This window comes from Prunus persica, chromosome G6, assembly GCF_000346465.2.
Source record: "Prunus persica cultivar Lovell chromosome G6, Prunus_persica_NCBIv2, whole genome shotgun sequence".
In the NCBI taxonomy this organism is placed as follows: domain Eukaryota; kingdom Viridiplantae; phylum Streptophyta; class Magnoliopsida; order Rosales; family Rosaceae; genus Prunus; species Prunus persica.
In genome coordinates this window covers 4,427,681-4,450,763 of record NC_034014.1, presented here as the reverse complement: position 1 = coordinate 4,450,763, position 23,083 = coordinate 4,427,681, and the positions used below count along the sequence as shown (strand labels likewise).

The 23,083-nt window shown below is 37.2% G+C and overlaps 2 protein-coding genes and 1 pseudogene across 2 annotated transcripts; 1 reads left to right on the top strand and 2 right to left on the bottom strand.

Annotated features, from left to right (window-relative positions):
• Window positions 1,947-3,806, top strand: LOC109949485. The gene has a single exon (XM_020565155.1). It carries the CDS (start codon window positions 1,947-1,949, stop codon window positions 3,804-3,806), a length of 1,860 nt encoding a protein of 619 aa, XP_020420744.1.
• LOC109949482 (DNA repair protein XRCC3 homolog) lies at window positions 4,296-5,266 on the bottom strand. Its single transcript, XM_020565152.1, has one exon. The coding sequence runs from the start codon at window positions 5,175-5,177 to the stop codon at window positions 4,296-4,298; it is 882 nt and encodes a 293-aa protein (XP_020420741.1). The 5' UTR covers window positions 5,178-5,266.
• Window positions 9,567-11,565, bottom strand: LOC109949478 (annotated as a pseudogene).

Sequence of the window (23,083 nt, the reverse complement as noted above, 5' to 3'; positions counted from 1 at the left end):
CCTCCTTAATTGAAGTATAGTCTACGCGTCGTTGCATTATTGATTAGGAATTTTACGCAATCTTTATTGCGTTATGGTGTTTCTCCATGCCATCACCCCCAATTATACACTCTTCCAAACAAATAAGAGTTTAGATCTTCTTCTCTTTACATTCATCTAGTAATTCTGCATAAATTGATAAACGATAAAAAGAGTAATTTTGAGGACTTTTCCTATTGAGAGGACCTATAACATACTAAACTCACACACATACATACTACATCAATGTTAAGACTCAAACTCAGAACTCATACTTAAAGCACAATTACTTCAAACTACTACACTAATGAGTTCTTGCACGAAGAGTAATTTAAATAGAAAGATAATCAGCACTTATACTGTTTACATATCCGGTGCACCACCTGGCAACTGACTGTGGTGCATCGGTTCCAACAACACTTGGGCACGTGGCATACGAAAGGTACAAACTTTTTTGGAAAATAGCCCTAAATGACACCCATTTCATAATTTTAATTAAAAATACCATCCCTTCCCAATTTTTGTACAACTATCACCTATAAATATAAAATTATTGTCCACTTATTGCTGATTTTTCACAAGTTCAGAAATTTTGGAGAGAAGAAGCTCACACAGCTCTCTCTCTCTCTCTGGCACAGCTCTCTTTCTCTTTGGTATCTGTCTATCACACCTCTCTGTGTCTCTCTTGGCTCTCTCGCTCTTGGCTCTCTCTCTCTTGGCTCTCTCTCTCTCTCTCTCTCTCTAGCACAACTCTCTGTCTCTCTCTTTGCTCTGTTTCTCATAGCGCAGCTGTCTCTCTCTAGCTTCGTTATGTCCCTTTCTCCCCTATTCGATCTCTTGCTCTCTGTTTGGAATCGCGAACCCCTCCCTTTAGCTATGTCTTCTGAATAGCTGCTTGCAACCTTGAAGCTCTAGTGGATTGCCAACCTCGAAAAGGTAGTGTTGATGGTTATTTTCTTAATATCAGTATTATGTGAAATGGGTTATAGTTTGATTGTTTGGGTTTGTGTTAAATTCGTTTTGGCTTTAATTTATTTGGGTTAGGTTTTGTTGAATATTCATGCTCATTCATCTGGGTTTGTACCAATTGCATTTAGATTGGTCTGGATATGTGAATCTTGAAACTTGGGATTTTCTATTTGATGTAGTAGATCTGTATAGTGTGATTCTGATGTGTTCCTCTTATTTTACAGTCGTATTGCTGTTATATTGCCATTATATTGCCTATATATTGCTGTTATATTGTGGTTATATTGCTATTGTATTGTATGGTTATTGTGGTTATATTGTGTGAATGAAATGTTGTTTTGTCATGGTCAGAAATGGAGACAATTGTTATTCTCGTGTGCTACAATGGAAAATGGGTCACCTCGAAGAAGATGTGCAAATACGAAGGGGGTGACTCAAAAGGCTTAATAGTTCCACGGACCATCAAATTTGGCTGACTGTTGGACCGTGTGCATCAGATTGGTAATACAAACAGCAGGGAAGACAAGGTTTGCTTAAAATTCTCAGTTTTGGTGGCCTCGAATGAGTGGAAGCACATAAAGATTGGGGACGATGATGATGTCAATTTTTTTATGAAGTACAATTCCGAGGTAACACCTTCAAAACTAGCTCCCTTACTCGTGAGTATAGAAGATAAAGGACTGACAAATGATGTAGTTCATAGTATGCATATCACGACAGATAGTAGTCGGATGGGTCATTCTTCAGTTGCCATTGTTGAAAGCAATGAAGTAACTTGGAATAATACAAATGTCACTGATTTGGGAGGTGAAGTAGGGACATATTTTATGGATATGATTGATTTTAGCGAGGTGGAGGAGATGCATGGTGGTGATAATGGTACTGAAAGAAATGAAGTGTCAGTGTACTCTGCCCCTCATAATTTGGGGTGCTTGAACACAGCTGCCCAGTTGCCAAAAATGCGTTTAGGAGGAGAATCTGAACCCACTCGTCAACATTATTGGAGTCAAATGGGTGAACAAAATCGGTATAATGCAGTCGGTGTAAATGATGAAGAAGCATATTTGGACAGCGGGTTTTCACGAAGCGATTGGAATCCGAAAATTACAGTTGGGCAAATTTTCTCTAGTAAGAAAGCATTGTTGACGGAGTTACGGTTGACGGCATTAAGAGGCCACTTTGAATTTAAGGTGCAATTCTCTTGCACTAAGAGGTTGCTTGTGGTTTGTTGTCAACGTCCATGCCCATGGCGGGTCCGAGCATCGAGAATTGGAGAATACAACTTCATGATTGTGAGGTGTACAACTGTCCATGAATGTGATTTGAGGTTCGTAAGTGACAAGCATCGTCAAGCAACCGCAGCACTTGTAGCCACTTCACTTAAAAGGAAGTTGAAGGATTGTCGGACAATATACACACCAAGTGACATTATGAGAGATGTGAAACACAACTTTGGTTGCACCATCCATTATTCGAAAGCTTGGAAAGCAAGGGAGTTAGCTCTATTGTCCATTAGAGGATCAGCGGAGGAGGCATATTATATCCTTCCAGCTTATTGCTATGAATTGGAGCGTATGAATCCCGGCACAAAAACACACATTCGAACTGATGAGAACAATCACTTTGTGTATTTATTTATGGCGGTTGACGCATGTATTAGAGGGTTCCATTCTTCCATGCGCCCAGTGATAGCCGTGGATGCCACTCATTTAAAATCCAAGTACAAGGGTGTTATGTTTGTAGCAAATGCATTCGATGGTAATCGAAATATATATCCTCTTGCTTTTGGGATCGGCGATTTGGAGACGGATGCATCATGGCATTGGTTTTTCACTAAACTTCATGAAGCCATTGGTGAGTGTCCCAATCTTGTTATTATTTCTGATCGCAATGTTAGCATAGAGAATGTGTGGAACAAAATTTTTCCAACTGCACAACATGGCATATGCTTTTATCATATGAAGGGGAACATGAAACGCACTTGCAAGTTGAAAAAGCGTGATCACATACTTATGCACTTTGAGAAGGCTGCGAAATCTTATTCCATTGCTGAATTTGATTGTCATTTTCACAAGATCAAGCGAAAGGAACATGTTGCTCAATATCTTGAAGAGGCAGGGTTACATAAGTGGTCTAGAGCTCACATGGATGGACGCCGTTACAATGTAATGACAACAAATATTGCGGAGTCAATCAACTCAGTCCTTAGGTTTGCAAGAATGCTGTCAGTGGTTCATTTGCTAGGGGAAATTGTTAATCTCCTTGTGAAATGGTTCACCGAACGTCGTGAGTTGGCTTTGAATTGCACAACAACATTGTGCCCCAATTTTGGAGAGAAGAAGTTGAGGAACAGGTTGGAGGATGCTGCAAGGATGAATGTGGTTAAAGTTAATAATGCACAGTATAATGTTTTGGACGGTGATATGGACGACCTTGTAGATTTGACGAACAACAGTTGTAGTTGTAGAAAGTTTCAGCTTGAGCAGCTACCTTGCAAGCATGTAGTTGCAGTTTGCCGCTTCTTGAAAGTAAGTGTATACACAAAGGCTTCTCGGTATTACACTCAGAAAACCTGGATGGATGCTTATTCGGATAGCATCTACCCGGTACAACCTCACGGAATGTGGGATACTCCTGAAGATGTTCGAAGTCGAGTTGTGCTGCCTCCCATGGCAAGGGTCATGCCAGGCAGACGAAAGAAGTTAAGAATTCCCTCGCAAGGAGAGGGCACCATTAGAAGAAAGTGCTCAAGGTGTGGTTCCGCAGGCCACAATAAAAGCACCTGTAAAAGCAATATTCCATTGCGCAATGTATCTTAGACAATATGATTTGTGTTGCTTTAGTAGGTCATGTAAACTCTACTTTTATTTGTGGTGGGTTTCGTGTTATGGTGAATGGGAATTCTTTTAAATTTGCATTATTTGGGTTGCATTGCTACAACATGCTGTATTGCTGACAGATTGCTATTATATTGACCTTTTATTGTACCGGTATTGCTTTCAGATTGCTATTATAATTTCAGTGCGAAATTAAAGGGACTGGAATGTTTAGTAGGTCATGTAAACTCTACTTTTATTTGTGGTGGGTTTCGTGTTATGGTGAATGGGAATTCTTTTAAATTTGCATTATTTGGGTTGCATTGCTACAGCATGCTGTATTGCTGACAGATTGCTATTATATTGACCTTTTATTGTACCGGTATTGCCTCCAGATTGCTATTATAATTTCAGTGCGAAATTAAAGGGACTGGAATGTAATTCCAAATGGATCCTAAACATTAAAGTTCTTAGAATTCCTATATTACACAGTTACTGTGATACTCCGACTATACCTTCTTTTTTGATTACAAATTCGGCTGATGCATAGGTCAGATGTAGGGCAAATACAAGGTGAAATGTCCTGTGTGTTTGACTACATATACTTGTTGAAGGAGCATTACGAATGTCAACCTCAATAGATTGCTCATGTCTTGCCAAGAACACTCTTGAATTTATGCAATGTGCCCAAGCCAGTCCCAAAGCTGGACTCACCCGTTTGCCTGATGTGTCCAGGGACTCCAAGTTTCCCAACCTCACCCCATTCACTCCATCATGTGGCCCAATAAAATCCACCACTTGGTTGGTGACAACCAACGCCAACCCAAACTTATTTGCTAAACCCTTCAATGTCCCAGATATGTTGAAGAACATTTCAAACCGCCGTTTCAAATCTGCCGGTGTTGTTTGATACTGTGATCGGAACAATGCAGCAATGGAATCAATGACAATGAGTTTCACAGGTAGGCGGGTGTGATCAATGGCAATAAATGCTTCTATGTCTCCAAGGAAATGGATGAGTTCTTGAGCATCATGAACACCATGAACATATATGTCTTCCAATGGCTCCAACCTTATTAAGTTGGGGTATGATGCATGATAAAGGTTGCCTAGTTGTTGCAATCGACGAAATGGGAAGCTGAATTCTGTGAATATGTAGACGGAGGAGCCCCCTAGTCCGCCATGTGAGGGTGGGAGCTGAGCTCGTACCGTAAGTTGGAGACAAAGCTGCGTCTTCCCAGAACCACTCTCCCCTACTAATTCTGTTATGGAGTTGCAGGGTATCCCACCCCCCAAGCAGTGATCTAGTATTGGGCATCCAATGGATAATTTAGGGGTTGAAAGAGGAAGGAGCATGAGGTTTTGGGGTGTCATGTTTCTGTAATTTAAGGGGGGATGTGATGGTGCTACAAGGCATGCATTATATATATATATATATATATAGAGTTCATTTTGAAGGTCTGTACTGTAGGCCATCTGTCTTTTAAGGGATGTATAATTCATCCTTTTTCCAGGTTGTAATTACTTTTTTGTTCATTTATTAGTATTTTTTTGGACCATATAATTTAAAACATATTCTGATGCAGTACGTCCTGTAATAGGATCATATTGTATCTCTATCACCACTCTATTGTACTGATATTGACATAATATTGCCACTATCCGCATGTTTATTGCATATTTATTGCTGCTATATCGCCACAGAACTGGAGACCGATAAACTGTATACGCACAAATACAAATACAACAACAGGCTTCATCATTCCATAAAATCCTATTTCCAAACTTACATAATACAACAACAGGCCACCCCATCGTTACATAATACAAAAATACGCCACCTCATAGTTCCATTTCCCTGCTGTTGACAAATTCGAAGTTGCATACTCTTCAAGTGCGGTGACCGCGACCCATGAAATTCATGACCCCGGCCACAGTGATGTTGGCCCAGTTTCCTGCCGGATCCACAATTTTTGCAAATTTACGAAATAGTTCGAATCCCCTTTCCACTTGTTCTTGCTTCAACTTGGCCATTGCTTCTGATTCCTTGAATACCATAATTGCAGTGGCAGGGGCAATTTCAATTTTTTCTTTCATTCTCTTTATATATAGGAGATGCATGCGCGCATGATAACGAGAGCGAATTGTGCGGTTTTTTATGACACCCCATCTAGCTTGGCCCTCCACAATTTTTGAAACTATGTCTGCATGAAGATTTTTCCAAAACATGGTATTGCCTCGACATTGCTGTATGCCATGGACCAAGTCTGCAGGGAGTGAATTCGGTGACTTGGCTTCTGTTTCAGTCTCCCCTCCTTCAGTAATTGAAAGCGTTGGGTTTGGTGTGAGGTTATGGTCCATGGTCTTTGATATTTATTGTTGCCTGGTCTACAACTTCATTGGAACAACAGGGGACTAAATGCGATGTGAGTGAAATCAGTGGGGAAGGTAATGGCTGTAAGCAGCAGTTAATGTGATGGAAGTTTTCTGAGCCAAACAGCTGGGTTGATTAATATAGGCAGGTTTTAATGACCAAACCAGTAAGTCAGAGAGTTATTGGCGGGAGGGATTAGGGGGAGTAATTGGCGGGAGGGATTGGCGGGAGTGTTAGGCGGGATAGTATTGGGCGGGATAGTATGGGCGGGAGTTATTACCCAGGTTGACTTTATGCCTTTTTGTAATATATTTGTATGTTGGACGTTCCGAACTTGGTCATTTTTCCATTATGTATTTGAAATAAGGGAGTTGCCTATTTGCCTAATTCACCAACTCATTCGAATTGACCAATAATGGTTATTGTCTTACTTCTCATTTCAGCAATCTCAATTCGTTTCCATTTTGCCATTTTTCATATTTTCCTATTTTCCATGTGTCATCCAATTTTTCAATTTTTCATTATTTTTTCCTATTCCCTATTTTCCTATTGTGCAATTTCCTAAGTTTCCTTTTGTTCTATTTCCAGTTTTCCAATTTTTCAATGTTCCCATTTCCCCCCATTATGTACTTAAAAAAAGTTGCCTACTTTGCCTAATTCAGACAGTAATTAAAATTGTCCAATATGGTAATTGTTTTATTTCCCATTTCCACAATTTCAATTCGTTTCCAGTTTTCTGATTTTCCATGTGTCCCTGTTTCCTATTTCCATTTTTCAAAATTTAAGTTTTTGTCCAATTATCCAATGTTTTTATTTCCAATTCGACTATTTTCTAAGTTTCCTTTTTTTCCAATTTCAAATTTTTCATTTTGGTAACTGTCCTTTTGTTCAATTTCCAATTTTGCTATTTTCCAAGTTGCCTTATTTCCTATTTTTCATTTATCCAGTTATCCAATATTCCATTTTTCCAATTTTTCAATTTTCAATGTCCCAATTTGCTTATTTGCCTATTTTCCAAGTGTCCTTTTTTCTTATTTACTATTTCGAATTTTCGAATTTTCATGTTTTCAGAGTTTCCTTTATTTCCTATTTCCTATTTTCCTATTTTCCTATTTTCCAAGTTTCCTTTTGTCCAATTTCAAATTTTCAAATTTTCCAAGTTGCTTTCTTTTCCAATTTACAATTTCCAAATTTCCTATTTTCCAAGTGTCCTTTTTTCCTTTTTCCAATTTTCCAACTGTCATTTGATCATATTGCCTACTTTCATGTTTCCAATTTTTCCTTATTTCCTTTTTCCAATTTTCGAATTTTCCAACTGTCATTTGATCCTATTGCCTAGTTTCCTGTTTCCAATTTTTCCTTATTTCCTTTTTCCAATTTTCCAATTTTCCAACTTTCCATTTTTTCATATTTCCGATTTTCCAATTTTCCATTTCTTCAATTTCCAATTTTCCAAGTTTCCTTATTTCCCATATCCAAGTTTTAAGTTTTCACTTTTCCAAATTTCCAATTTTCGTGTTTTGCTATTTTCCTATTTTCCAATTTTGTGTTCTGAAATTCACAATAAATGCTTACTTACATAGTCCTATTTTGGGTTCCAATCCACAATTTCCTATCTCCCATTCAGGTTTGGTTTTTTGTCGTTTGGAAGCCAATTTTATTGTTGTTAATGTCATGTTGTACTGCTGTAACTTACAGCCAAGGAGTTAATGGTGTAGTTTGCAATCCCATCAATTGAATGCACCAACACAATACCCAATTTACTTCATATCAGTTCGTACATATAACTGAACCTTCCTATATAGAACTGCAACAGAGGCACCTTCTTAACGGGAAAGGTAATTAGTCTTACTGAAAGGCAAATATTCTCCACTCAAGCTAACCATATAGTCGTTTACAACTGGAGACTGAATGTACCTATATTTATTTTGTTGCAGGCAACAGCTGTGAATTGTCCCCAGTAATACTTCAACATGTCGGATGTACGCCCTCCTAACGAGCATGTGAGTTACCCGGGGGACCAGCCGTGGCATGTGCCATTCCCATCTCCACCTCGGACTCCCAATCATGATCCCACTTCATCTGGAAGTGAGGCTGAGAGTCATGATCCGCTTGACAATATCTCTGCCGTCAAGCACCACCTCCAATATATGTCAAAGGCAACGGATTGGTGGGAGAGTAAGTGCGATATTCATGGCCAAGTTATGGGAAACTTGGCCAACAAGTTGAACAATGCATACGCTGGAGAGGTGAAGCAAGCTCTTAAAGCAAAAAGTCAGAGCAAAGAGTTAGAGTCCTTGAAGTTGAAATTGGAAGACAGAAAGAAAAATGCCCTCGAAACATTCACACAATCTGAAGAATATAACCATGAAATGGTTGAATGTTTCAACAACGGCTTCGAAATGTTCCGAGATTATGCTTCGGTCATCTCACCAGACCACAATTGGAGTGAAATTGATGTAGCTGGTGTCTGGCAGGTACTGAATATGGGTTCTGATGGAATGGCTAATCATAGCCTCGTGCATGCAGCGAGAAGAAAGGACAAAGACATGGATCTTTTGATGGACCTGTAGTAACGGTGAATGCTACTTCAGTTCATCTCACCCGAGTACATGGATCTTTTGTTGCCTTCATTTTCCCTTCGCCGGATAGAGAGTATTGTTAAGGTTCGGTGGCAATTTCTTTGGCATGTGTGAAATGTTGTTTGTAATGTGTATGTATTGTATGTATATTGCCTTAATATTGCCTTCCTATTGTGCTTATATTGCCCTAATATTGCCTTCGTATTGTATATTTATTGTGGCCATATTGCGACATTCGATGTAATGATAAAATTCCTATCGTATTGCCCTTATATTACTATTCCCTTCTATTAAGTTCATCTTGTTTCATCTGGGAGTGGTTGTGATTAGAATCTTCATCATGAAGATGATGATGAGCCTGAGCTTGAGCCTTTGGAATATTATGAGCACTGGAAAATAAATCCACAGGCTCAGAATCAACAATTTTGCCTCCTTCAAGAGGCGTCCCATGCTTGTATGCAACCCTAGCCTTCTCCCACAGGCTCAAAATAAATTGACTGTTAACAATCATTCAGAAGAATGGTAGAAATAAGCTCCATTGTGCCAATCCACGAAGTTCAACAAATAAATTGTGTTCGATACACAGATGACATGTAAAACTAACATTACCATTCTCCAATAAGAAGACTTCTCTTCTTTCCCACCCCTCGTGGATTGAGAAAGAAAGAAGAGGGACAAAACACATACTACCAAGTGAAGGTGACATTACAAACCTACAAAATATCCTCATCAAACTTATAATGCTCATTTTTTTCTTCTTTAAAGCAAAACTTCATTCAAACTGAGAAAACCACGTGCTTTCGATAATCACTCCGGAATTATTTGCTCATTATCTGCATGGCCTTCTGTCTCAACTTGAGGCTTCGAAGCAGCTTTGGCACCAGGAGGCTGCTTCTTCTTGATCCCACTCACAATGTCATCGATTCTGAGAAGTAGGCAAGCAGCTTCTATGGCCGTTTTAAAAGTCTGGGCCTTCACGTTGTATGCATCCCATATCTGACATCATAATTGCTATAAATTAACAGCCTTACCAACAAAAGAAATTTCAGATTCAAGACTCCATGGATGCTCAAATATAAGCAATGGCGTTCACTTTAGTAATAACCACGACAACAGCACTTCCCCTCACATGAGTGCTGTCGAAATATATTGGGAGAAGCTGTAAACTATAACTACTACTGAAGCAAATCGACAATATCAACCAGAATATTGACGCTTATGCCATATCAATAAAGGGACATATAATGGATACATTTGAGAACAATACTACATTAAAAGTCCTATTTCAGAGCTTTCAGAAAATATCAATCACCCAACAAATGTGAATATTGAGATAGTGAAGGAAATAAAAGAGAGCAACAATAGTAAGCCAAAAAGATATCCACCTACCTTTTTCTCTTTCACATCAGTTATCACACCAGTGTTACCATCAATGCCAATCCATGCATTTTCACCATTTGCATGCTATGAAAAAAAAATTGTGGTTAGGATATCAATGATGCATCATATTGTGACCACAAAAGATAATGATGCATCAGAACGTATATAGAAATGACAAATCATAAAAAAAAAATAGAACAAAGCCATACAAAACAGATTTAAACCTTTGCCTGCAGCGCCGTCATTGTTCTAATCACATTCACCCCGCAATTCTGAGCCAAAGTACGTGGTATAGCCTCAAAAGCTATAGCAGCAGCTTCATACGCCCACTGTTTTACCATCAAAACACGTGTAGCCATAAAACTCCATTAAAATGCATGTAAAGTGAAACCACAACTAATTGTTAATCTTAAGTATGTCAAGGAGCATGTGAAGTGAAGTGACAGCCAGTTTATTCATAGAATTTAGATTTCTACTTCCACAAGGAGTTATTCTTCGACGAGTTTTACACAAGAAATACCAAACTTTTGGATGAGGAAAGGAGCTTTTACCTTTTCTATACCTTATATAGATGAACTCTTTTGCTTCAATGTAGCAGATACAGTTCACTCTGTAGCACCACCAGCAGGAACAAGTTTCGGATTCTTGAGGATGTTTCTTGCTACAGACATGGCATCCTATGACCAGATATAAGGGAGTAAATAACAAATTTCAGCATAGTATATTTATTCTACGTAATGGGGACAAAGAAGTCAAACCATTATACCTGCAAATTCCTTTCCACTTCATTTAAAATATCTTTACTACTGTCATCTGAAGAGTACAGTACATGCTTTAGGCTCTTTGCAATGAACAATGAATGCAAAAAACTCATCACCAATTTTCTTAACCTCAAATATCCCAGCGCCTGTACCAACATCAGACTCTTGCAATTCATCTGGTCTGTTAACAATTACAGCCCCACAAGCCTTGGCAATTCGGTTATTATCTGTTTTCCGCAACCTCCTGATTGCATTGACGCCGGCCTTGCTAAAATAATGGCATGCCAAGTCACTAAGCCCCTTTGATGTGATAACCACATCTGGTTTAAACTTCAATATTTGCACACATAGCCTCTCGATGTATTCTTCTTCCAATTTTAGCAGGACTCCCCAATCTTCTTCTTTAAGAAACTCAGCATTTGTTTGGTTCTCGCCTTTCTTATATTCCAGAGGACAATCAAGAAGAATGATGCGTGGGTTGAAAATCTTTCTTCTCATTTTTCCAGGTGCAATAACATCTTTGTTAATCATTACTCGTTTGAGAACCACTGAATCTTCCAACTGGCCACCAGGAACCTTCTCAACCTTTATGTACTTTTTAATATCCATTCCCGCAGACCCTGGCCAAGGTCCACCCCTACTATTGTGGTAGCGTCAAGTGCAATTCAAGGGGGCAGTCAATTTGGTATGGTGGCATAAACATGTTTACTCCACGATTCACCTGTATGGGACAAAGCTTCCTTCTTCCCTTGTCGTATGTAGGTTTCAACTTCACACTTTTGATATACATGTATGACAACTTGTGGCTATTTATGTATGGCCTCCTAACACTTGTTCTGCCATTCCACAGTATTAGGCGACAAATTTTGAGTTGAATGACTGGAAAGACTTCAGATGACAGAAGACATTTACCTCATAAATATGCCTCCCCCCTTAAACCCACAATTGCAAGCTTCAGTCAGTAATATTTGATCTTCAAAGGGTCAACTTTATCTACTTCAATCCCAGCACTGAGATGCTCGATGAATTTGACGGTCAACATTCCGCAAGACGCACTGTGAGGCCAATAAGTTGGGAAATTAGAGGGGGCAGTTATGTAAAATTTGGATAAACTGCACTAAATTCACAAAGCTTACTCATCTCGTTGTTGTGGCACATCTGCAATGCTGCACACTGAGAATGGCGTATACATCGACATCGTCAGCCCCTTTTGCTTCACCTCGTCAACCTCAGAATCATCATAAAAGTGCATATCATATAGCACTCGTGCCAGCGTATCGCTAATAGGGTGCAGAAGTGTAACCAGCTTTGAACGTTTGGTAAAATCAACATAGGAGTCATACAAAGTTGCAGTATGTCTGACGAAATCAATTTCGATTGCAACTCAGTGAGACCCTTTCAGATTATATGGCAAATAGACCTTCCGGACTTTTGTCCAAGCTTGGGCATACCCGTGTTGCCACGTACCACGCACAAAGTGATGTATATTCTTCAGCTTGCTGGGTGGAAGGTCAACGGTGTTTGAAGCAGCTGCCTTCTTCGATCCACGTGTCCTGGCAGTCGGTTTGAACGGCTCTAGAAATTGCTGCAGAAATTTAAATGAAGGCATATTAGAAAATCACAACCGACAGCAAATGAAGCAGTGAATGTAACATGGTTACATGTTTACCTGCAAGCAACAATCTGCCGTTGTCCAGTCAGTTCCAAAAACTAACGGATGAGAGAGTTGCCTTTTCCGAATAAGAAAGGTTGCCATGTCCAGGTGCTGAAAGTTGACACATAATATTAGCACAATTTCATACACACTACTACAAAAAGTGAAAAAGACGACCAGAAAACAACGACGGTCTAGGTGAAAACCGTCGTGGTTTTTAAAAAGACGACGGTTCTAAAAACACCGTCGTGTAATACCACCTTAGACAACTAAAAATGGAGATTCAAATGGCTGTTCAAAAACAACGACGTACCTAATTAAACAACCGACGTCTATTTGAAACAGATTTCGGCAGTGTAAAATCAAAACCAACAAAGAACGGCAGAAGTTATGAATCGACCGACGTAGAAAGTAAAGACGACGATTTCAATAAAAGCCGCCGTGTTTACTCATAAAATAACACGACGAGGTTTTCGTATAAGACGCCGTATAATTACAAACAAATCCAAGGCTTTAAAATACAAAATATCGCCGTATTAAATTAATGTACAACGACGAAAAATATAAATATATCGACGTCATTCTCGTATAGTTCTACGACGTTATCTTTAAATCGTACTATAAAATTCAACGTCGTATTTATTCATTTTATACGTCGTTTTTTTCTTTGATTTTCTTATCCTACGTCGGTAGATCTACTTAATGACAAGAATTGAAATAACCACGACGGTTTATATAGAAAACCGCCGACATAATCAGAAAACCGCCGACATAATCAGATTTTTCTGAGATCCCAAGGGTTACGAAATCTTACCAGATGGAACTCTGTTCCACAGATTTGCAATCAGAGAGACAATTTTTTGGAAGTTGATGATGTGTGTGCGTTTGTGTATCTACAAATATTATACCTAACGTCGTTGCAAATTTGCAATCAGAGAGACAATTTTCAACAACGGTTATATTATACCTAACGACGTTTAAAAAACAAATCAACGTCGCTAAACAAATATATTACGTCGTCTTAGTCTTACTTAAGACGACGAAAAACGACGACAGTAATACAAAAACAGTCGTTGTTTTTATATTCTTATTTTATTTAAATCTGTCATCCAAAAAAGAAACTTTACATATTCCAGAACATTAATTTCCTTCATTTTAAATTTTCTCCGGAAAAAAAACTCTATTTATAACGCACTGTAATTGAAAAATAAACTGAAAGGTCACGGGAAAAAAAATTCTATTCATAATTTAAAAATTCAAATCCACGTCGGTTATATTAAAACTAACGACGTTAAATGAAAATATTCCACGTCGCAAAACAAATATTGCGTCGTTTTAGTTAAAAACGACGTCATAACAAAAACCCGTCGTTGTTTCAAACTGAATTAATTTAAAATTTCTTCGGGAAAGCAAAATCTATTTATAATTTCCTCGGGTTAGTAATATTGCGTCGTGTTAGTTTACAAATTCTAGAACATTAATTTCCCTCATTTGAAATTTCCTCGGGAAAGAAAAATCTATTTATCACGCTTTGTAATTGAAAACTAAAACTGAAAGAATTCGGGAAAAAAACACTCTATTTATAATTTAAAAATAAAATCCACGTCGGTTGTAGTACACTTAACGACGTTTAACAAAATAATCTACGTCGGTAATTATAAATATACCACCATCTTACCTTTATATAGACGACGAGAAAAGACGACGGTAGAACAGAAAACCGCCGTTGTTTCAGTTTCTTTAACAGTTTGGTCCTTTATCTTTCTGCAGGACTTGTATAGTTCAAAGCATTGACAATGTCTTCATCATATCTCCCAGCAACTACTGATTCGATTGCTCATGCTTTAGAGGCCATCTGAAGCCATTTCTATTCTCTATCGCATTCTTGAAACCCATCTTCTTCTTCTGAAGCTCTACGTAAAGGAAGAGGCTATCACAAATCTGACGGATCTTCTTAGTCAAAAAAATCAAGCAGAGGATCAGGCACATCTGATCTTCAGATTTCCCTGAGAAGCGAACTTTCCTTCGACAGCGAGTGGAGGCCAGGCTTGCATCTCTTTTGATGGAAAGCAAGGAGTATTCAGAAGCACTAAGTGTCCTATCAGGCTTGATCAAGGAAGTGAGAAGGCTAGTTGACAAGCTTCTTCTTGTCAACTAGCCTAAATGTAAGCTCAATTTCTCTTTGAGAAAGACCTCCAAATTATTGTCTTTGAGATGTGAGAGACAGTGTCTCTGAGAGAGAAAGAACTTGGAACCCTAAATGTAAACCGCGAAAATGAATGAAAGCGACAAATTTATAGAATAAATTTTTAAAACCAACGGCGGTCCTTACCAAAAAACCGCCGTTTAAATTGTAAAATCAACGTCGGTATTACTGACGTACATTACAGAACTCCACGCCGTATTATTTTTTTGAAATGGTTTTATATGTAAGCAACTTTTCGTCTACTTGACTTACACATTAGTTGTTTTTATATTCTTATTTTATTTAAATCTGTCATCCAAAAAAGAAACTTTACATATTGCAGAATATTAATTTCCTTCGTTTTAAATTTCCTCCGGAAAAAAAACTCTATTTATAACGCACTGTAATTGAAAAATAAACTGAAAGGTCACGGGAAAAAAAAAATTCTATTCATAATTTAAAAATTAAAATCCACGTCTGTTATATTAAACCTAACGACGTTAAATGAAATGATTCCACGTCGAACTAAAAATATTGCGTCGTGTTAGTTAAAAACGACGTAGTTAAATGTAACCGCCGTATTATTTTTTTGAAATGGTTTTATATGTAAGCAACTTTTGGACTTACACATGCACTGTTTCCAAACCCGATTAAAAATTTCAATCTCCAGAGAAACCTTTTCGTCTCTTTTCCTTGTTAGAGCATTGTCAGAGTTTCTCATCGTCTTCCTCTCGTCTTCTTCGTCGTCCTTGAACTTAAACATCGATCATCTTCCTCTTGCTTTCATTGCACGCAAAAGGTAAGCTTTCATTTTCACTATTTTGGTTACTGTTTTGCATGCTCATACGTTTTTTGTTTGAAAAATCTTTTTACCTTTTTTCTGGCCAAAATCATTTTACTTCTTTCCAAGTTTGATAAAATATACAGACAAAGAGGGAAAGTTTCCAACTTTGAAGACAACTACCTCAACTAAATAAGACGACGGTAGACCACGACGGTTCGTAAGTTGTTCTAGCGTCGTCTGAAAATTGACAAAGTTGTTTTTAAAATAATAGTCTTTTTTTATATGCTTGTTTAATTGCAGGTTTGATTTCTCTGAACAATGGTTTTTGTTTTTCCCTTATTTGATAAAATATAAAGAAAAGAAACTAGGGTTGGTATCTAATATAGACGACAAAATATCTTATTGTTTTACGTCGTGTGAATGTTAATACCACGACGGTGTATTACTATTGACGTCGTATGAACATAAATACCACGACGTTATATAAATAATAGTTTACCACGACGGTGTATTACTATTGACGTCGTGTGAACATATATACCACGACGTTATATAAATAATGGTTTTAAACATTTATTACATCTGAGATTATTTCATTGCGTCGTCTAAAATCATATCATACGTCGTATTTTTTAATACCGTCGTTTGTGTTCTTAATGTTTTCCTGAAATATTTTCACTTGCAGTTTTGTCTGTTAAAATGGTTTCTCAACAACAAACTAAGGATTCTGGCTCCAAGAAGCTTGGAATGGTAGCTCCTCAAGACAAGTCTTCGAAGGAGATGAAGTCTTCGAAGAAGATGAAGTTTGCTTCATCATCTGCTGAGACAGAACCAACCAGCCAGACAACAATCTCTGATGATTCAAAGACTGGTCGAGGTATGAGCACAATGCCTCGTGTTGTGAAGAGAAAGCTTCAGAAACTGAGGCCAATTGTTGAGTACAATAAAAGGGGGAAAGGTGTTGGCCAAGCACATATTGAGATGCAGTCGTATATTGGTGTGTTGGCACGCTCCAGGATCCCACTTGTGGACAAGAAATGGTCCCAAATCCCCAAGGATATAAAGGAGCAGATTTGGGAAGCAGTTGACATGACTTTTGTCGTAGGCCAAGGGGGCAAGACCTCTGTTTTAGCTTCTGCTTCGAAGAAATGGAAGGATTTCAAGTCTACACTAACGAGGCATTATATCCTTCCATACACCAATGACAGGGAGAAATTAAGCCAACCCCCTGAAACATATAAATTCATAGAGAAAGCACAATGGGATGCCTTTGTAGCTTCAAGGCTATCCAAAGATTTTGAGTCTGTGCATTCTCAACATGCACAGATTAGGGAGAAACTCGAGTACAATCATCGATTGTCTCGAAAAGGATATGCTGGATTGGAGGATCAATTGGAGGAAACCATGCCTGGGGTAGAAATTGATCGATCTACCTTATGGAAGAGAGCTAGACAGGACAAACATGGTAACATCCCTGATCCAAAGGTGGCAGAGAAAGCTAAATTAATTGTAAGCCTACTATCACTCTGTTTTAAATTTTTATTAAACTGTGAATTATTCTTATTACGTCGTGTGTTATATTGTTCGTCGTGTGAATGATATTACCACGTCGAAACTTTGTTAAAAACGTCGTTAACGGTCTAAATAGGAATCACTACTCTGTTTTCTTTAATTATAGCATAAGACGTCGGTTGTTTATTCATTTCGTCGTTTTAAATAAATAACCACGTCGGTATAACTACCGTCGTGATAAGTTATAATAACGTCGTTTTATATGTTATTGCGTCGTGTGAAATTATATAATACGTCGTTTGTACATAAATAACCGTCGTGTGTTTTTTTGTTTATCTTTGTTTTAGGATGAATTGCAGAAACAAGTCTCGGAAGGCAAAGTCAGAGTAGATGGCAGCAATGATGTGCTGACCATGGCTTTGGGCCCCGAGCATCCAGGCAGGGTGAGGGGAGTTGGTGCTGGTGTTTCCCCAAGGCAATATTTCAATTTGCCCAAACCACAGAGGGTGAGCTTTGACGACCGTTTGAAGGAGAGTTTAAGAGTTCTCCTTCAAGAAGAGACTAAAAAGATGGAGGCTAAGGCAAGGGAAGAGGCCTTAAGGATGGAGGCTAGGACAAAACAATTGGTAGAGGCTGAGAGGGAGCATTTCCTGAGTCAGCTTTCCCAATTAATTCCCAATTTTGATCCAAGCATGCTTAAACCAAGAATTAGCCAAAGCCCCAAAAATCCAATGTCTGACAAAGCTAGCTGCTCTGGAGGTGATGTGAGATCCCTACATTTGGAGGATGATACTGCCAAAATGGGGAAACATCAGCCAGATGAAGAGAAGGAAGAAGAAAAGAGAGATGAAGAGAAGGAAGAAGAAAAAAGATATGAAGAGAAGGAAGAAGAAAAAAGAGATGAAGAGAAGGAAGAAGAAAAGGAGAAAGAAGATGAAGAAAAGCATGACGACAAGGTATGTTAACATAACTTTTTTATTTGTTTTTCAAAATTTCAGACGTCGATATTTTTATTTAATCCGTCGTTTGTTTACAACTTAGACGGCGGAATTTTTTTAAGACGTAATAAAATATTTAAACGACGGTTTTTTCACCGTCGTTTAAAAGGTTTCAGACGACTCTTTATTCATAAAACCGTCGTCTTTATTAAATTACCACGACAATTTTTTCACCGTCGTTTAAATACTTTTAAAACGACGTTTTATTCCTTAAACCGTCGTCTTTATTGAATTACCACGTCATTTTTTTTATTTCTTTAAACAGGTTATTGAAGTTGGTGCTTATTCAAAAATGGAGGCGCCATCTTCTTTAAAAACCCTTTGTCGTTTTGTGGAAACGACACTCCTGCCTGAGGATAAGACAGTCCAATTTACAATTGATAAGGAGGTGTTTGGTGGTGAGCGCGATACCTTCCTCCTGCCTGAAGATATTACACAATTTGCAGGCATGGAAGAAATTGGAGCTACTGTATTGGCTGTATATATGAGGTTTGTACTTCTAAAATAATAACTCGTTGGTTTATATATTGGCTGTAACTAACTAACCACGTCGTCTTAACTAACAACCGTCGTGATAAATATATTATAACGTCCTCATCTATTTCAGTACGTCGTTTGAAATATTATAATACGTCGTTGTTTTATACATAACCGTCGTGTTTTGTGTGCTGACTTGTTTATATTATTTTATTTGTTTAGGTACTTACACGATGTTTTGAAAAAAGCCAATATGTGCAGTATGGTTGGCTTTATCGACCCTGCTACAGTTAGTGCCAACTCTGGCACAATAACTGCCAGATCACGACTGGTAGCAGCTCGACTTCAGAAGACAGACGGTGAACAGATTTTCATGATGCCTTACAATCCAGGGTTAGTCTCCTTAGGATTTTGTTTTTATGATTTTCAATAAATGACAGCTTATAAACTAACCACGTCGGTGTTTTATTTTATTTAGTCGTTTGAAACTACTAACCACGTCGGTATTTATTTATCGTCGTGATAAATATATAATGTCGTCGTTAGCTACTTTACTTCGTCGTGTGAAATACTATAATACGTCGTTTTTGTAAATAACCGTCGTTTTTATATTAATTTTGTGCAGCCGTCATTGGATTTTGCTGATTGTAAGAGCAAAGAGAGAAACCGTCTATTTTCTGGATCCTCTGCCAGGAAATCGTGTGGTCGATGAAGAGGCCAAAAACATCGTGAACAGTGCTTTAAAAATATATAATACCCACATAGCCCGAGCAGGACGTAAAAATGTAATTTGGAAAACTCTCTCAGGCACACCAAAGCAACCCAGCAATGTCGAATGCGGGTATTATGTAATGCGCTTCATGAGGGACATCATCATGGATCATTCCTTGGGGTTTGAGAATAAGGTAAGAAGAAATTACCTTCATACATTTCACGTCGTTTTTTGTATTATCAACGACGGTCGTGTAAAATTAACGTCGTTGAATGGATATACTACGTCGGTTATGAAAAATATCGTCGTCTGTGATTGAATTTCTTTTTATTTATAAACCCTAATAGTCATTGTTTATGCAGTATGCCAAGGGAAACCAGGAAGCTTCATACCCCCAAGAAGCCATTGATGAAGTCCGGAATGAATGGGCAGAGTTTGTTTTCCAAATTATTAAACAGGGCAATTATTGAACACTTGATATTTATGTATAATGTACCAATTTTCTCTATAATATGTAATGTAAAAATTTGTTGAGGTTTTCTTAAATTAAAAAAAAAACAAACATACAAATTGCTTAACCGACGTGTAATACTTTTCCAACGACCTAATAAAGTCAATAACCGTCGTATTTTGTTGTTGCGTGTTTTAAACAAATACGACGTAAAAAAATAGTTAGACGACGTTCTTTGAACAATTGAGTCGTTAATGGTTTACAATATCTTCAATTTCTTAAGGGTTCAGGGTATAATCGACGACGTTTATGTAACGACTGCGGTTAAGTCGTAAAATATATATTTTACGTCGTATAGTTAAATAGCCGCCATGGTTTCTCATTTTAACGACGTCATTTTAACGACTTAGTAGTCTATTACAATTTACAACGTCTACAATTTATTTAACACCTACGTGGTTTGTTGTATGGTAAGAATATTTTATTATTTTTATATCAAAATATTCAAAATAAATATAAAATAAATCAGAAAATTGAAAAGTCAACTCCTATGAAGTCATTGATATATTTTCTTCCACATAAACCTTGAAAAAATTCATTTTGAATAACAAAAATTTAAAATGACCATCCAAAACAAAATTGTTTTGATGAGTCATAAAATCACTTCTAGTTTTATGGTTTAGGGTTTAGAGTCTAGGGTTTAGAGATTAGGGTTGTTATTTATTGGGGTTTATTTTTAAAGTATAATTTTTGGGTAGTCTAGGGTATATGTTAGGCTTTAAAACCATAAAACCTTTTATAAACTTAATTTTTTAAATTGTATAATTTAATTTTATGGGTTTAGGGTATTAATTTTTAACGACGGTGGTTGGGTCGTGGAATACATATTTTACGTCGTACAGTAAAACATACGACATGGTTTACGCTTTAAACGACGTCATTTTAATATGTAAGTCGGTTTATATAATTTACAACGTTTTTAATTTCTTAACACCGACGTGGTTTCTCATTTTAACGACGTCATTTTAACGACTTAGTAGTCTATTACAATTTACAACGTCTACAATTTATTTAACACCGACGTGGTTTGTTGTATGGTAAGAATATTTTATTATTTTTATATCAAAATATTCAAAATAAATATAAAATAAATCAGAAAATTGAAAAGTCAACTCCTATGAAGTCATTGATATATTTTCTTCCACATAAACCTTGAAAAAATTCATTTTGAATAACAAAAATTTAAAATGACCATCCAAAACAAAATTGTTTTGATGAGTCATAAAATCACTTCTAGTTTAATGGTTTAGGGTTTAGAGTCTAGGGTTTAGAGATTAGTGTTGTTATTTATTGGGGTTTATTTTTAAAGTATAATTTTTGGGTAGTCTATGTTATATGTTAGGCTTTAAAACCATAAAACCTTTTATAAACTTAATTTTTTAAATTGTATAATTTAATTTTATGGGTTTAGTGTATTAATTTTTAACGACGGTGGTTGGGTCGTGGAATACATATTTTACGTCGTACAGTAAAACATACGACATGGTTTACGCTTTAAACGACGTTATTTTAATATGTAAGTCGGTTTATATAATTTACAACGTCTTTAATTTCTTAACACCGACGTGGTTTTTCAGTCGTCGTTATATAAAAAATTCAAAATAAATTTAAAATTAATCCGAAAAATGAACGGCCTTACGTTCTTAATCCGAAAAATGAAATTTCCGTCGTGGAATATTAAATTTACGTCGGTACTTGTAGAACTTTCGCCTTGGTTTTTCTTTCGACGTTTTATAACGCGCGCGCTCTAAAAATTTTCGCGCGACCTAAATTTTTTTAGATTTGGCTCTTAGTCTTATACTTCGATCCCTGAAACCTAAAATTTCAGATTTCACGCGACATAACATTTCGCTCTCTCACTTCTGCTATAATTAAAAGTTGCACTCTCCAGGCTCGTCGAATCTGTGAGCTCGTCCAACCTGTAAGTACAAACCCTATCTTCCCCTTGTAAATTCATTGAATGATATTAGGTTGTTTTGTTAAAGGGTTTTAGGTATATGCTTTGCGATCTGTTAATAATGTGCTTATAGGTATGGGTTCATGGATTTTCTGTTTAATGGGTTCATGACAAGATCAAATAAAGGTGTACTTTTGCTGGAAATCAACACAAAAAGACACATCACCAACTTCCAAATGATTTCCAGCAAAAGGACACCTTTATTTGATCTTGTCATTTTCCGCTCTGGAGAAGGTGCAAAGTGCACCAATGCTTATAGGTATGGGTTCATGGATTTTCTGTTTAATGGGTTCATGGATTACATTATCTGTTATGTTGAATTGGGAATGGATTTAATTTTGTCGTATCTTTTAATCACCCTATGTTATGTTGAATTGGGAATGGATTTATTGTTTTCATGCTTGGTTTCATGTATATGTTGGTTTCTTGCTTGGTTTCATATATATGTTGTGTTCTTAATGGGTTTTGTGTTCTTGAAAATAAACTGAGACACGACGAATTTTAAGGCGTACGACGACGATTACACGACGGTGTTTTTAAACTACCGTCGTTGTATTACTTATACACGACGGTTTTTTCATAAACCGTCGTTTGTATTACGTATAATAGACGACGTCTGTTGAAAATCCGTCGTCTATATATGCCAAATACGTCTGTTTTTGATTAAAACCCGTCGTCTCTGTTGTTTATTACTTGCGATTAGATCATTGTATAATCTGCTATAGTGATGGTCATTGCCTGTATTTTCACTTTATTATAGATAATAGGTTATAGTGTCGGAGATGGATAAGTCATGGATGCACTCGGATAGAAGATCGAAGGCATATGAGTTTGGGGTGGAAGCATTTTTGAACTTTGCTACGCTTCAAAGTGGCTGCAGGATAAGCACAATAGCACTTTCATTCAATGGCTACGCTTCAAGGTATATGTTGTTGAATAACGTATTTCTCTTTTAATTTTCTTCTTATTTATATGTTAGGATGAATTAAGATATGATTAATTTGCAGGTTCAAAGTGAACTTGAGGAAGACAATCATGGCGTATCAGAAAATTTAAGGTGGCTAGCAGCTGGTCCAAACATGTCAGTGCCATTATATAGGAGCTATCTTATTAAAGGTATTAAATTCAATATCAAGGCACAAGATGATGTGCGGACAACTCAAAATAGTGGAGTTTATTTACTTGCACATACCATGCAAGTTGCTAGTGCCAAGGATAAAAACCCAATTCTCTCAAATATGGGTTTCTATGGTGTCATTCAAGAAATTTGGGACCTTGACTACCAAAAGTTTACAATCCCAGTCTTTAGGTGTGATTGGATAGATAGTTCTGGTCTTGTAGTCGACGAACTTGGATTTACCCTTGTAGATTTGAGTAAAATTGGACATAGGAA

Bases quoted from the DNA above. Each gene is read 5' to 3' on its own strand.
- LOC109949485 (XM_020565155.1), top strand. From the start codon at position 1,947: ATGCGTTTAGGAGGAGAATCTGAACCCACTCGTCAACATTATTGGAGT.
- LOC109949482 (XM_020565152.1), bottom strand. From the start codon at position 5,177: ATGACACCCCAAAACCTCATGCTCCTTCCTCTTTCAACCCCTAAATTA.